The sequence below is a fragment of the Rhipicephalus sanguineus genome, chromosome 7, assembly GCF_013339695.2.
Source record: "Rhipicephalus sanguineus isolate Rsan-2018 chromosome 7, BIME_Rsan_1.4, whole genome shotgun sequence".
Lineage (NCBI taxonomy): Eukaryota > Metazoa > Arthropoda > Arachnida > Ixodida > Ixodidae > Rhipicephalus > Rhipicephalus sanguineus.
The window spans coordinates 166,558,353-166,574,399 of record NC_051182.1 but is presented as its reverse complement, the minus strand read 5'-3'; the positions used below and the strand labels follow the sequence as shown (position 1 = coordinate 166,574,399).

At 44.1% G+C, this 16,047-nt stretch overlaps 1 protein-coding gene across 2 annotated transcripts; it reads left to right on the top strand.

Annotated features, from left to right (window-relative positions):
- Nucleotides 1-25: 25 nt before the first annotated feature.
- On the top strand, nt 26-15,223 carry LOC119400499 (organic solute transporter subunit alpha). 2 transcript variants are annotated; one of them, XM_037667558.2, is made up of 8 exons: nt 26-189; nt 966-1,075; nt 4,558-4,709; nt 6,109-6,182; nt 10,025-10,183; nt 11,869-11,980; nt 13,187-13,442; nt 14,956-15,223. In XM_037667558.2, exons 2-8 carry the CDS (start codon nt 1,006-1,008, stop codon nt 15,192-15,194), a joined length of 1,062 nt encoding a protein of 353 aa, XP_037523486.1. In that variant the 5' UTR covers nt 26-189; nt 966-1,005; the 3' UTR covers nt 15,195-15,223. The 2 variants fall into 2 exon arrangements, with proteins under 2 accessions (XP_037523486.1, XP_049274045.1); XM_049418088.1 differs by lacking the exons at nt 4,558-4,709; nt 6,109-6,182.
- The last annotated feature ends 824 nt before the right edge of the window (nt 15,224-16,047 follow it).

The following is a 16,047-nucleotide window of genomic DNA, read 5'->3' as shown; positions in this document are numbered from 1 at the left end:
AGCTAGGCGTTGTGCTAGCAGCAGCAGCGGCCGAGAGGGCTGGGCTCGACCGTCAGCTGTGCGGGGATCCGAATGTCGGCGCGTCAGCGCGCTGCCGCCAAGCTCATGCTGCGGCCCCACACCACCATCACCGATAGTTGATGATGATCACGCCGCCCTACCCCCCGGCACTTACCCCGAGCAAAGCAGGTGACGTGTGTGCTGCGCTTTTTATACGCTTACAATCAACGAGTGGTGCCTCACGCGCGATTGCTCGTGTAGCTAATCCTTGTAATTTTCGTTTCCCCACATTGCGCGTTCAATATCTCGTCCACCTCCAATCGAGTTGAGTACATATGTATCGGCTGCCTGTCCGAAGAGTCGAGGTATTCAATGAAGCGCGTGAGAAGAGCGCCGATCGAGGTGTTTTATTGGCGTTTCCCGCGGAGCCAATGCATAGGTGCATTTTCGGGTAGACGTAACACACCGTCTGTGGTCCTGCAGCGAGCGATTTATTGGCGCGTGGAGGGCAGGGAAAAAATAGGTAATAATAAAGAAAGCGGAACGTACTCGTGTGTGCGCTGAAGTAGTGGTAGTCTAATCGTCAGACGTTTTTGCCATTAGGCCAACGGGACGTTATGTAAAAACATCTCGATCGGCTCTGTGTCGTTTTGTAACGCGCACGGACCAAATCTCGATCGCTTGTTTGGCGTACGCGTGTTCGTATTGCGGTGGACAGCCGTTTTATTCTTTTATACTGTCGTGTCTTAGGTCCGCTTTGTTCTTAAGTGAAACGAAACTGAAGCTTGTAAAGGTGAAAGAAAAAAAAATATATTGCTACTTACGCGCAGCCGATGTTGTAAATGATTCTTCACTGCAGCTTATCGGTGTAGTGCGGCGAAGCGCACTTTGTTCACGTCGTTGAAAGGTATAAATTTATCGGCAACTTCAATACCTGCCCTCTTTCATTTTTTGCCTCGTTTCAGCTTCAAATTGTTGTGATGTCTTGGCACAATTCAGCGAACAATGAAAACATTGAATTGCTCAGAGCTTCTGGAAAAAGGTTATACACCAACACCATCGGAAGCATACGCAGGTAAGCTTGAAAAGTTTCCTGTCTTTTTTTTTTTCTTTGTCATAATTTGCGCTTGGGATCTTGGTGGGGTATTTACCTAGCGTTGTAACAATACCGCGGCTCCCTGCAAATAACAATAGCCTTTGATTGACACGTCAACGCCGTACGCATGACGACGCGCGCGTAGTTTCGATATCGCATATTCTATTGAACACAGCACGGTCAGCTGCTTTAATTCCGAGTTTGGAGCGAGCGCTCTTACCGTGTCTTCTTCTTGTGGTGCCACTGATGTTTTTTCCTGGGCTGCAGTTGGCGGAACAGGCTCACTGCATGTAATTAAGTGATCGAAGAGTTTTCCGATCGTCGCCATATGCGGCGGACAAAATATCGACCAAATTCACGTCGACTGATGACAGCCGTTTACAAGCTGCAGTTACATGAAAACAATATTGATCCTGTTTGGACAAAAAGTAGAACATTTAAACGTAGCTATCTATTTGTATGCAGCGCGTATAATGCACAGATCTGAAAGTTCATTCTATTCTTTTTAATAAATTTATCCTTACATCATAAGTTAAGTATGTTTAGCTAATTTATACTTGTATGAGAACTTAAAAAAAAAACTGTGCTTTAAGTTCTACAGTATCACTTTATGACTATATATGATTCATCGGGGAATGTCTGACTTTGTTAATAATTAATGTGCAGTTAACGTAACTCCCTAAATTAATGCACAATTAGTAATTTTTATGCAATATTTTATTTATTTATTGCATTTAATGTAACACACAAGCAGAAATATGACGTTTTTTATTAAATTATGAACCGTCATCTCTTCTGAATATGGGCTTTATAGAATTTAAGGCAAAGTTTGATGAAAATTCATCAAGCGAGGGCTGAATATTGTGATAATAAAAAACAAAATGTGTGCCTGCCTGTGTTACAAAAAAAAAAGAGCAAGTTTTCTTGCTCATTTTTTTGCCTGAGTTATAAGCAAGTTTTCTAGCTCTTTTTTTTTTGCCTGAGTTATAACGTTTCTGGACGAGTTATATAAAGAAAGAGAGAGTATTTTCTCATTTTACCTATAAGGGCGAATTTTTTTCATTATGGAAATTTAACAGAATATGCCAGGACCATACGTGTGTAAGCATAGATAAATATTTTGATGAAAGTTAGAAGAAATGATGATATGTTAAAAAAAAATTGGGGCAGCTGTGCACTATATGGTGTGAAGACTGAGAAAACAGCAGAGCTGGTGGCTTTCCCCTGCTATTTTCTCCTCACATTCCTTTCCCACCCCTTGCCATACTATACCACACATGGCTATGCTATGCTTTACCCTCTCCCTCCTCATTTCCCTCCTCCTCACCCTCACTTCCCTTCCCACTATCTTGTTATACTATACTGTAAGGCTATGCTATGCTTTCTTCCTCTTTCTATCTGTTTCTTTCACTCTCTCTGTTTCTGTATCTTTCTCTTTCTCGGCCATAGCAACGCAATCACATGGTTTCCAGAAACGCTCGTTCTGCTAGCATGCCGGGATAGCCGAGTGGTTAGAACCTTCCCCTTCGAATCATGTGTATGCGGATTCAAATCCCACCTCACCAAGAATTTCTCTCTTTTGTTCTTTCTCTCTCTGTACTCATTCTCTCGCCCATCAGATTTATTGCATTTCATGCCCGACAAATCAGCACACGTGTTCTGTGAGCGAAGCAGAAGATGAAGAAGAGGACGAAGAGAGCGCGTGCCGGTTCATGATGATAATTTCTGTTCGCGACTAACAGGGCTTCTCTGAGCTTAAACGGCGCTGTTAAAAAAAATTGCTTGCTGCTACATAATGCACTGCTGTTGCATATATTCTAGCTTTTTTTTTTGTGGAATTGCGAAGCTCCTGAAAACAATATAGCAGCCCTAATCCAAGACCATAGTTTCGTGTGCTCCACTTGAAACATATTGCCTCCCGTATGCATAGTCATCATTCTGACTGATTTAATTAAATGACCATGGAGATTTGTTGCTGGCCTTGGGAGATATTTCATTGCAGCCCAATATCTTTGCAGTTTCAATGGAGCATAATGTGCATGGAAAGCGCAAATTTGGTCTAGTTGGACCTTTGTTAATTTATGATAGCTCACAAGAGACAGGAGACAAGCAACACAAACTGAGCACTAACTTCTGATATTATTAGTAATGTGTACACATATAAACATGGAAACACAAGGGAAAGTAAACAATCATGAAAGAAAAGTTAATTCTAGTTCTTTTTCTGTCAATACATACTTTTTTACATAACTACACGCAGTCAATGTATGTGAATGCATGTATTTACTGTCAGCGACACTAACTTCGCTTTATGCCTATAGTCGGCTACAATGCAAGAATAAATACAAGCTCTGCCCCCAAAACTGCGGTGCACCTCTCGTTCATCTGTGCAAGAGAGTCGTGCTAGGCGGTTTCAGTTCTAACTATAAGTACTTTCCCGTTGCTAATGCAAGTACTATACATATTATGAATTAAAAGTTTGTCGTCTCTTGTTAGAATATTACGTTTGGCTGAACAGTGAAGTTGGCTGAAATTTGCCAGGAAGTTCAAGTTTTTTACCGAAAACTAGCGACACAAACACGTGCCTGTATGGGAAAGTCACTGTCGCCACATACGCAGGAGGCGCTTGACATCATGTAAATAGTCAATTGCCATTGGGTGGGGCATTGATGCAAATTCTCTCTGGATGGGACAATGACGGCTGTGGGTGGAGCTTATATTTGTTCTCAAGTTCTCGTAAACTGTTGCGCGGAAAGACGTAGACGGGGAACACAAAAAGACACACATGGAGCGCACACTGTCAACAAATTTTATTAGCAGAGCGACGTGACCTTATATACCTGGCAAAACTCAATGCGCATGACAGCAAGTACGTACCAACAACACGGTCCAATCAATATACACGTGTTGTGCCACACAGATACGCGATTTCCTTGTCGGAAAGTGAGATGGACGCTTGGCTGACGCATTTTTCTTTTAAGCCCGAGATCTTGTGAGCCTCGATAATGAGACGCGACATTTCGTTTTTGCTATTTGCGATTATGTTGCACTTGTGAAATTCCGGAATACAGCCACAACTATTGCAATGAATTGCAAGCCATCCCCCCCGTTTTGTTTTTTACATTGTTGGCGTGCTCACGAAGCCTGTCGTTTATACAACGGCCCGTTTGTCCTACGTAAGAACGGCTGCATGTTAAAGGAATTTCATAGACGAGGCCTTCATTGCATTTCACATATTCAGTTTTATGGTTCTTAGTGCAGGTTTTTTTATCTTTACGATTTGGGTTTGTCATCTTGCACACCTTGGCAAGTTTCTGCGGAGCGGAAAACACTTGTTCTCAAGATTGTAACTGGCCATAGTACAGTCTAATGAAAATCAGCCGAGATGTATATAGTGTCAGCAGTTCATCACACAACATGCCTGATGCACCATGAGGCAGCGTGGTGTCCCTCTGTTGCAGTGCTGGGCAACTGGGCGTTGTTCCTGGCGGCTGTGGAAAGTCTGATGGTGGTGACGACAGTGGCAGTGTTTGTTCACGAATGCCACTACCTCAGTGCCTGCTGGCCCCGCAGGACACTACTCTACAGCTCCCTGGCTCTTGCTGTGTTTCCTGTACGTGTACTTTCTATCTGCGCTGTGCATCCGTTGTACTGTCGAACCTCCATTAGAACAGAGAGATTTAGTTTGTGTGCAAACTTCTTACCTATTCAACAATTTGACGAAAGCTCATCTGGGCTGCCATTCTGGACACTCAAGTTGCGCGATATTGTCAAATTCTGTCAGGGCAGCGTTTTAAGCCTTTAATAGGCTGGAGGGATTGAGCACCTCCTTCCCATTAAAAATTTCCCCGTGAAAAAAAAATTTGGACCCAAATTGCTTCCTCCTGCAGATTAGAAACTTGGAGCCTGTGACCTGTCATGAGTGAATTCGAAGTTTGAACATTTTGTAGATACCTACTGTGATGGAAGAGGGAGCAAGTGAAGACAATTTAGCACTCACAACTTTATGTTTCCACTCCCTGTTATCACTACAGGGTAGTGCAGTATCTTGCACACCTCCATAAATGTAAAAGCTAACATCATGTTGGTTCATATTGTAAACCATGATATTCACGTTACTGTTGCACATAGATGCGCATTTTTGAAGTGTGCCCATACTCTGTCTGACTGGCACCTTGCAAAGAAAATAAACTGCATATAATTCAGCTTGCATACATTTTTTTGTATACGTTTGGTAAGATGTTGAAGACTGGTAATGGCAAACCAATCCTGAAAGCAATTGGCCCTCTTGTGAAGCATAACCAACTTCACTTCAATATGGAGCACAGAAGTAATATTTTTTGCACGTGATCAATATTGTCAGTGGGACACAGCTTTTCGAATGGAGGTGATCAGGAGCATTGTGTGCAGACATTACCAGACTCTAATGTTTGTAAATGAGTAATTGTTTCAAAAGCTTTGTTTCTGAAATTATGTTTTATTAGAAATATTGCGAACATATGTTCATGCAGTGGTGTCTGCATTCTATGAACGATTTCATGTTGAAAAAATGCTCAGAAGTCAATGCTGTGCCCAGACCTGGTGTGGCGAGAATTATCACAGGGTTGATTGTCACGCTACTAAGAAGCATGACTGGCACCTCCTTTACTAGAACCAGAAGTGTGATCTTGCATGTGTTCTATGACAGAACGTTTGTGCACACCACATGCAATTGGTTAAGGCTTGTGTAACCATAACAAACGGGAGACGTGCGGGTGAGCCTGAAACGTTCACATACTCCAAGGACAAACATTCTATTATGGAACGCGTAAAAGATTGCCCTTCTGGACAAATACAAGACAACTCACAAATAGCATGGTTGTTCACTCTCTCCTAAACTTCCTGCTCTTGCGTCGCTTGCTGTGGTTAATGTGATGTGCAAATCATTTTGTCGTTGCTAACAGTTCTGTCTGTCTCTTTTGCCCCCTCTGCCCGCCCCTATGTGCTTCTCTGTGGCATTCACCTTTCTGAAGGTAACTTCGGTCTGTGCCTTAGTGGCCACCGTGTTCCCACGGGTTCACGATGCCACTTCTTCTATTATCATGCTGTAAGTGAGCACAGGGTCCACAGAGTGCAGTCGCATGCAGTCCAAGAGTTGCACTTGTGCTCTGGTAGACAAGCACTAAAAAGTGTACATGAGGCTCTGCAGTCCTGAGTGCGCAGTTTATATAAGCACTACAATTATATAATTTAGATAGTTTTTAAAGTACATTGTTTGACTAATAATAATTAGCCAAACAATGTACAATATATAAGCCCCAAATCATGCAGGGATTTAATGGGGTAATAAAAGAATTTCTCAATACGAATCATTGAGAATATTTTGTATTGTCACAAGGAATCTGTATTGTTTCAAACTTTTGCAATTTTTAAAGAGTTAGCTTGTGTAAAGAACGTGGCTTTACTAACTGGGTTATATAAAAAGATAATGACACTGCATATAACAAGCAGGAACCTGAGCATCGGCATGTGACAATAGCAAGGAAATGTTCTAATTTTAGCTAGTTGTGTATTGTTAAGTGAACTTGCCTAAGCTTTCCTTCAGTTTCATTTAGAGAAATACAGGGCAGCCTTTTGTTAGATATCTTGCTTAACTTTCTGTTCCTTTGCATTAATCTACCAAACCTTTCTTGGCATTATGAGCTTCTAACTCGTATTTTTTTTTTCAGTAATTCTTATTCTCTCTTGATATTGCACATGTCTCCTTTTTTTACTTAATTGATGGTGCACTGCTCAAACTTGTGCTAATTGCATGCTTTGATAGTTTAATTTTATAACTTCATGTTTTAGTTAGTATACTATCAGGACTTGCTGATGTGTTGATGCATTGAACTTATTATGGTGCTAGCATGTTTTCTGTAGTTGTTGTTGCTTCCTTGCATACAAAAAAGACTTCTCAGCTGTAGTGCCATTCTTTTCATTTGTGGTATAGAAAGGCAGGCCTACAAAAGCACGAATGCCAGAAAAAACCGAAGAGCAGCACAAATATTGACAATCAAATGATAGATTGCACAATAGCAGAAAAGAAGGAATACACAAAATCTAACTGTGTATCTTTAGTGAAATGTAGCACCAATCCATCAATGATTGAAATGTGTGGGCACCCACGAAGGACAATTTAGGCATACATTAGGCTTAGGCATATGTAGGGCTCACACCGTATTTACACGATTGTAAGTCGACTCGAATGTAGGCCGAACCCTCCAAATAGCATGGCAAAAAAAGAGAAAAAAAAAGCGTGAGCGCATTTCATAAAGGAAACTTATTTACATAGTCTCTGGACTGACTACACGTTGACTGACTCCATAGTTGGAGTCGGCGCCCGTGCTGTCACGCACTTCTCTGTCCTGTCTCGTAAAAAGTAACGCTGGAATATATTTTAAGTGGAATGTATCATCAGCTAGCCCCACAAAGTGTTTTGCAAAGTCAAGACAAAAAAATTGCGCGCACTTAGCACTAAGTCGCTCAAAGCTTGGCACAGCGAAGCACGGACCCGTCGCCGCTCGTACTCCCCGTCGACTGGCACGTCTAGCTTCGAGATGTGCGGCTTCCTCCTCGGGAGTATGCAGCCAGGCTATGTACAGCGGAGGTTGCGTGCGATATATAGTCTCCATCGATGGGCGTGGCTTAGCTACTGTGCATGCGCAGCTTAGCCAGGTGGTGCGGTATCTGGTCGCTAGACGACGCGATGCTTGCTTCCTCTTTCTTTCTATCTTTTTCTCTCTCTCTCGTTCTTTTTCTCTTTTGTTGATGTTCTGTCTCTCTTTTTCTTTCTGCATTTCTTTCTATTTTTCTCTTTCTCATTCCTTTTGTGCTACGGTTTACTCTCTCCCCTCCTTCTTTCCCTTCTCCTCACCATCACATCTATCCTCCTCACGCTCACTTCCCTTTCCCATCCCCTTGCTACACTATGCTATACAAGGCTATGCTGTGCTCTGCTAGCGTGCCTGGATAGCCGGCTGGTTAGAACGCTCGCCTTCGGATCGAGGGTACGCGGGTACGAGCCTCGTGAAAATTTTTTCGGCAAGAATTTTTCTTTATATCTTTCTTTCCGTCTCGCTGTTTGTTTCTCTTTCTCTCTCTCTCTGTACTCGTACTTAGGTATCCGCGCAGTGGCACATACCCGTCAAGACGATGATAGTTTTCTGCGATCGACTCACAAGGAACGATTTGCTAAACAGCTTTGCTGTTAATACATGGATTCCGGTACGGAAAGGTGGCTTTACGGCAGTGCTCCACAGCTCTGCAGGGAAGCTAGCTTCGCGGCAATACGCGGGGATTACTTTTAGAAAATGTTCTACGAATCGTTGCCGAGAGTGCGGGTTATACGCGAGAAAATACGGTATATGTTACCGGTAGGGCCGGAACGCAAACGTAATGTCGTAACCATGCCGTGGACGAGAAATCACGGACGCTGATCCGTGATTTCTCGTTTTTCCCGCCGTAACTGGCGCTACTAGTTTCTGTTCCGATTGTAAGTCAACCCCACAACTTCGGATTTCAAACTTAGATAAAATGGGTCGACCTACAATCGTGTAAATACAGTAATTGTTTAGGCTTAACAAAATGATCTAAAGTTCACTTACTGCATGTTGCTACTGTTATTGATGTGCCGTGCATTGACCATTATGCACACTTTTTCTTATCTCTGTATTCTTTATGTAACATCAGTCAGGTCTTTTTTGCAAATCGACTGCACAGCAGCCATATATTTTCGAACTCACTGCCAACTAACAAGACACTTTCATATAAACTGTCAACATACCTATTCTCATTTGGAAACTGAGTCTAAGGAGGTCAACTAGCTACTACCGTTTTTTTTAAAAAGAGTCACTAACATTTAAGTGCCTGCATGTACCCTGATGACCTGCAGATGCGTTCCTCTACCGTTCGCACAACAAAGAGCAGTGATGGGAGCCTGCGTTGCACACCACTATAGATGCTGCTTACAGTAGCTCTTCCACAAGACCTTTGTTTTTAGTCCGACTGCTTTACTCTGGTACTCTAGCACAGGCACGTTATTACACTCCATCTCCACTGGGAATAGAACATGGGCAACCCGGTAGGTTTATGGATAAGAATTAAGAGGGCACGCTGAAAGCACCATCTTAAATTTAGTTAGTAAACTAGCCGGTAAAAAGCATATACACGATTCTTGCATTGGGGGTGAAAGAACATCCCTCTAGAGCAGTGCTTCTCAAATGGGTTTCCGCGGAGATCCATTTAAATAAAAGCCACATACTTCACGCTGTATGCTGTGTTGTGACCCCCCTTTCTTTCTCTCACTGCAAGGGGTCCCTCTTCTATTCCACCAGCCCACAAGGGTTCCCGAAAAGTCATGGCTGAGAAACACTGCTCTAGAGAATGCTCTGTGTGTGTGTGTATGAAGCACGCTCCCTGCATCCTGTCTTTTATGCTTTTGAGGGCATTCTAGCAATGTTCAGGAAGTTCTTGTTGGAAAGGTCTTTGTTTTCAATGCCATATACCTTCCTTAGATAGGGGCTGCTTGAGGATTCCTCTAATAAGCTTTCTGGCTAAGTAGTCTGGAAGGTCCATGGCATGGTAGTAAAGTGGAAACTTTGGCAAGCTGGTAAAACAAGCTTTCAACACAAAAAAGAGCAAGACACAAGGGACCAGATGAAGGGACAGGCAGAGCACTGACTTACAGCTAAAGTTTATTCACTGCAACAGCACACTCTATTTTTGTGTTGCCAATGATTAAAAAGAATGGAAAAAGGACAGCAAGGCAAGAAGCAAGAGAAAAGTGAAGCAGTGCATCCAACTCAAACAAAATCTTTCTGTTGCAGCAATTTTTTGCCCTGTTGTGTCCTACATTTGCGACACGACTGTCGCAGCTGTGAGTGAGTGTCATGTGGATGTCACATGCAGGTATCTTCCATTTTCGCTGGTGATGTACTTTGAGCTGATCAGCTGCTATGCGGGGGGCTCGGAGCAGCTTGTCCAGCGGCTCATTAATGAGCAGATGCCACTGCGGGGTCCCCCCATCTGCTGCGTGCTGTGGTGCTGCCCGACACCTTCCTTCTCCAAGTGAGCCCCCACTCCTATGTACCTCACCATAGGGCCACATTAACACACAGGCAAAATTTAATGGTGTTACTGGTACGTTTGTCATACAGTATATCTACTCGTTCCTTCTGTTACAGTAATGGGGGCCAAATTTTTTGTGGTGAGAAATGGAAAATTTGCCACCTTTTACAGAAATGTACACCCAAGTTTCCATTCCTCCAAGGTACAGAGTTAGATTCGGTTATCAGGGGTGTAGCCAGAAATTTTTTGGGGGGAGGTGGGGGGGGGGGTTGAACTTCCAACCCTCCCATGGCTATGCTGCAGCTTGTTCTTTCACCAGGTAAATGTTTAACCTTAGAGGGAGAAATAGCGATTGTGACAATGTGTTGCTTGAGTACAATGTGAAAGCTGCAGTAGCAAGCATCCAAATCCCCTCCCCTTGAAGACAGTGCTTTGACATAGTGTAGATGCTGGAAGATCATGCAAACAAAGGAAGAAGTCTGTGATCATTTAATGAGGCAATGAAAGGGGCCAGTTGGTGCACCTTCATGACTGCATGCTTCTGCATCCCTCTTCCTTTTCTTGTAATTTGTTCCACTGTTGACTCGGTGCAATGCATTCATAAATTAGATTTCATTGAATGCCACCTTTAGTTGGTGTCCAAATTGCACTTACAAAATAAATTTTCTACAAATTACTTAAGCCTTTACATAATTAAAGTTCTGCGGTATTTAAACGGACCCTGAAACAGTTCTGACAATTGTGTACAAACCCATCGAACCATGTACCATAAGTCCTTCGAGTCATTAATATACTCATTTGAGTGGTCTGCATTAAGTTTTTATTAATTTACTATAAGGTTTCAAATATGGGCATCACCGCAGACAGCAGCAGTGCTGCCGCACTGAATTTTCAGCCACTTGTGCATTTGCGAACGTGGCGCTGTCTTGCGGTATCACTCGTACAACTAATCTCGTTGGCCTCTTGGTGTTTGTACCAAAGGACAAAGTGTGTGCAGCCCGGTTTGTGGTGGAATCTCGTGACCTTGAGATTAGCCAGACAAACTCTGAGCATGGCCTATTTCGTGCACCATTGAATGATCATGGAAGTTGGAGCTGCTCAGCAAAGAAGCTGAGGAGGAAAAGCAGAGGAGGGTAGCTGTTAATCACCCATAGCTCCCTTGAATCAAGGTGCTTCACTCAGTCATTAATTAAAATGTGGTGTGAGTAGCCTAACTGCTTATATATGTAATCGCAAAAATAATTTCGGGGGCACTTTAAAGTTATTTGCATTTTATCATAGCCTTATAGCTTGCCCTTCGATATAAAATGTACTTCGTGTACATTGACGGTTTGAAGTTAATTTGTATCGCAAAAGAAGCAAGCATAAATTTTGAGCGGCACATTAGGACATCCCAAAGCGAAACTATTTGGGAAGGGCTTCCTGTTTAACAATGCACACGAGACAACTGAGCAAGCAGTAGCAGAATGTATCCAGAAAGCAATTATACAAAGCAGAATGTTACATACGTAGAAAATCACAAGAAAAAAATAAAATGAAGCACTATGCTCATAAAAAATATTATTTTATCATCAAAAGTCAATAAAAGCAAAAGGTAATGAATAACATTTAATTCACAAATTTGTAACAATGCAACATGTTGTAATTTAACAAAGAAGCAAGCACGCCACATGTTGTCCTTGCAGGCGAAGGTATGCTGTCCTGCGGGTGGTTGTCTACCAGCTGTTCTTCATCCCCCTGATTCTGGTCACCATCATCTTTGTATGCACGCTCACAGGCATCCACGAAGGGGATAAGGTGAGTGCACACCATTTGCGTGTAGGAGGAACCTGGCTCTTTAGAGGTGTAGCGAGTGAGTGAATAAACTTCATTACAAGATCCGGCTGGCTTGTGGTCTGTGCTAGACCACACAGGTAGAGGCCGGGAAACCTTGTCTCCTTACAGACTCCCCGGCCTGCTGGATAGCCCATTTTTGGTCTTCGACCTTCAAGCTGAGCAGCATGAAGCCAAAATTTTACATCTTGCTATTTCTGTTGCTAGAAGTAGCTAACAATCCCCTTATCGGAGCTGGAAACCTTGTTTGCTCGAGTGCGAGACGGTTGCTTATTTGGAAATGTTCTTATAGTGCCCAATCACAGTTTCGGTTTTGGAGAGTGCCGAAAGGGGCGGGACCCAGTGTGGTTTGTTGTTAAACACAGCTGGGCACGTGAGCACCACATTGACAATTGCAGGAGAGTGCGCACGCAAGTAGCATTGCACCTAACACAAACTTGTGAAAGGGGTAACTGTTGGTTGTTTACACACTAAGCAAGTTGATGTCTATGTCGTGAGGTGCTCCGTGTAGCATGCAGTTGCACAGCACACACTTCAAAATTGCTTTTAAATATGTTTTAGGCTATAGTAATCGATATTTTGTAGATGATGATGTGTGTGCGTGTGTGTGTGTGTGTGTACACAAATCTATCCCACATGTTATCTCTCCTTCAAAATTTAGTGTCAGTACTACTTTTGAGAAACCGATATGCCTCTACATTGCTTTGCCATATTGCTTCTCTGCACTGCTTCTAGATGGTGGCATCACCCTGTCAAAGTGGAAAGCATATACTATGCATTCGTCATTGGGAACCTGTTTGCGTTAGTGGCATAGTGGTCAGCGCATCCACCATCTTCGTTCAACAGTTGCAGACACGGAGGTTTGATTTCTCAGCCGGGTAACTCGGTGAAAGTGTTCTTTTTTTTTTTTTTTCAGATTTCTTTCTGAGCTGCCTGTGTGCCCTTTTATTGCCATCACTTCCATGACGGAAACGATGTGCATCAATCCTCAGTGGAGCCCAGCATAAAATGTTTTCGCGTTAAAGTGTTACAAAAACATTATTGTCTCACAGAACGATGATCCTGTTGTCCTGGATATGGGCTTTATCAGTAGTGATTTAGGGCTTCTACTTGGAGTGCCTTGCACTGTGCTAGCAGTATGAAGCAGCTGGAGTGGTGTTGTCATTGCAGATGGAGGCGACCAATGCGTCCCCCTACCTGATGCTCCTCCAGGCGGGCTCCTTCCTTCTGGGAACGTACGGCTTCGTCATCTTTGTAAAGCTCGCCTCACGGCCCCTGCCGCCACAGCTGCTGCTGCGGCGCAAGTTCACTGTGCTGCATCTGCACTTCACCCTCACCCGGCTGCAGCTGGTCGCGTTCAAGGCGGCCGGACTGACGGGCCACCTGCCCTGTGTGCCACCTCTGGCCTCCATGGTCACGGGAGTCTGTGAGTGCCGTCATTCACACCTTGGTGGGAGTGCTACACCGAAGAAAAAAAGTTTGCAGCTGTTCTGTGCTTCCTAAGTAACAGGCACTGTTACTTAGCCACTCCACTGTTTGCATTCACAATTTTACAAAAATTGAAGCAGAAAAATTTCCGACAATTACAATACTACTCTCTAATGTGAAATTTGAGTGCAGCTCTACGCATGTTTTCCAGGTTGCCAGACAATATGAATCCCAGTGGCATGAATTGTGCGTGTTCCCGCGCAGGTAATATACTGTTAAAATTAACAGACACTATGATAAGAATGATTGTTGAGTAATCCTTGAATGTTGCTTTATCTATTTTAAACACTGTACAGTGACAGTGAGAAGTGAGAGGTGGACATGATGCACAAACATACGTTAGCACCAGTAGTACGTCTTCTTTGTCGAAAAGTTACAACGCACGTGCTCGCTTGGCCAAGAAGTTTTGTTGCGATGATGATGATGAGTTGTGGCCATACCGTTTTATCGGGTGGACTGTGTTCTAGCCAGAGGAAAGAAAGAGAAAAAAAGAAGTGGAAAAAAAAAACAGAATGGGGCAGAAACTGCAGTCATTGTCTCACTGATGTCCACCACATTCGTAGATGGGCCTTCGCAACCGATACTGCATCGTTGCACTGGTCCTCAGCTGACTCAAATCCCACTGCCAGCGGAAAGCGTGGTGCCCTCTGTTGGTTGTGGTGTCAGCTGTGTGCACTTGAGAACCATGTGCTCTGTCGTCTCGTCCTCGCTCCTGCAGACCCTGCAAAGTGCCACTTGCACGTCTGGAGATGCACAGAGGGCAGGGCCATCTGGTGGCCTTGGAATAAACCAAAACGCCATGCCACGTGACTGCATTCTGTACTATGATTGGCACGCAAGGCGTTCTCCTCACCCTTTCATCTTTCGCTTTGCTTGTTTGCTTGGTTAAGCCAAGGGACAACAAGGGACAAGGCACGCCGACGCTCAACACAGGAACAGGCACCTAAGGGCTGCACTCTAAAGCTTCCTACTGGGGGTTCAGACAGTGCATGAACGTTACTTAAGGCTCGTTCACAGCTGCCACTAGCACCGGTCGCATGATCAAGTTAGTCGCAAACAGTCGCAAATGGCCGCTTTGGTCGCAAAGCAACTGCTTTGGCTCAGTCACTCGTTGCTTGATTTTTCAGTTGCACGACTGCACTTGCAAGCCTCTGAACCAATCAGATGTGCAGAAAAAGGATGTCGGCATATTGTATGGGGCAATGGCAATAGGAGCAGACGTGAATTCTGCGTGGGGACGGGCACAGTATAGGGTGCATGCAGGTGTGAACATCGGTCGCGTATAGTCGCTTTTTGATTGCCAGTCGCAAATGGTCGTGCGACCGGTTCTAGTCGCAGGTGTGAATGACCCTTTAGAGTGACATCGTTTAACTAACATTATGGCAAGAATAGCTGACATTAACCACCATTAACAAACACCTCTGCTGGACGTTTGTCCTTTCTACATGCAGACCTGAGCAGTGCCATGCTAATGGGCCAAGGGTTCATGGTGTCCACCGTGTCCCGCTACTTCTTCCTGCATCCGCAGCCCAACTCGACTCTGCCGCTGCACTCACCGGCGCCGACGGCAGCACACGTCAACAGCCATCAGAGATCGTCCACTGTCTCCCTGCCTCGCCCGCAGGCCAATGCGCACCAGGCCAGTGCACAGCAGGCCAGCAGCCGATACCTGGCTGCGTTCACCTACTGACTGTGAAGGCTGGATTCTAACCGATGCATGTCAATTTGGCCGATCGATTGCCAAGGTGGGAACGACGGTGGTGCGCTGTGCGAGGCTGCAAAGTCAAAGTTCACACGTGGCTATGTCATCTCGCGAGCAACAGCAGCAGTTCGTCACCTCCAACAAGGAAAGCTTCCTGCCTGCAAACTAAAAAAAGGGATGTACTTTTATGCCTACTTCCTTTATCCATGATGAGTTAAGTTGGAGTCGGGCAACTCGGTCGTTCTTATTGCCCGCATGAATGACAGCGCTGCAATGATGATGACATGTTAACGAGTTATACTTTGTTACAGCTTCATGGTATAGTTCTACTTTTCTATTCTATTGCTTTTTCTTTTTGTTTTATGGAGGAATATTTACACATGGGTGCATTGTAAACCTAGATTATTTACAATATCTTGTGTATGTGGTTTCCAGCTTGGAACCGTTCAGTTCAGAACAGAAAGTATGTGGCTCACTGTAGTTGAAGTGTAGCTGCTCTGAGATTCAGAGCAACTACACTGGTCGTGTCTTACTTAAGGTGCTAACGACTGTTTATTGAAAAAATTACTGCATAGTTTCGTGAACGAGTTTCTGTGGATGTGACTGTTATTGACGAGTTACATAAATACCAGCAACACTGTAAAAAGCCCCAAAGAGTTCAGGCAACACTGGACTAAGGCGCCATTGTGCATGAAAACAAATAAAAAAACACGGAAGAACGCGGCGCTCGTGCGAGTGAAAAGAAGTATGAACGCGAGATAAACGTTTCACTTGGATGTGAACGTTTCGTGTGATCCCGGTGGTATGCATGTCCAGCCAAGCGCACGGGACTGCTCATGCA

Excerpts from the sequence above, each read along its gene's own strand:
- LOC119400499 (XM_037667558.2), top strand. The coding sequence starts at position 1,006 with ATGAAAACATTGAATTGCTCAGAGCTTCTGGAAAAAGGTTATACACCA. Across the intron at positions 4,710-6,108 it reads TGGCTCTTGCTGTGTTTCCT|GTAACTTCGGTCTGTGCCTT; the intron begins GTACGTGTACTT and ends ACCTTTCTGAAG. Across the intron at positions 13,443-14,955 it reads CTCCATGGTCACGGGAGTCT|ACCTGAGCAGTGCCATGCTA; the intron begins GTGAGTGCCGTC and ends TTCTACATGCAG.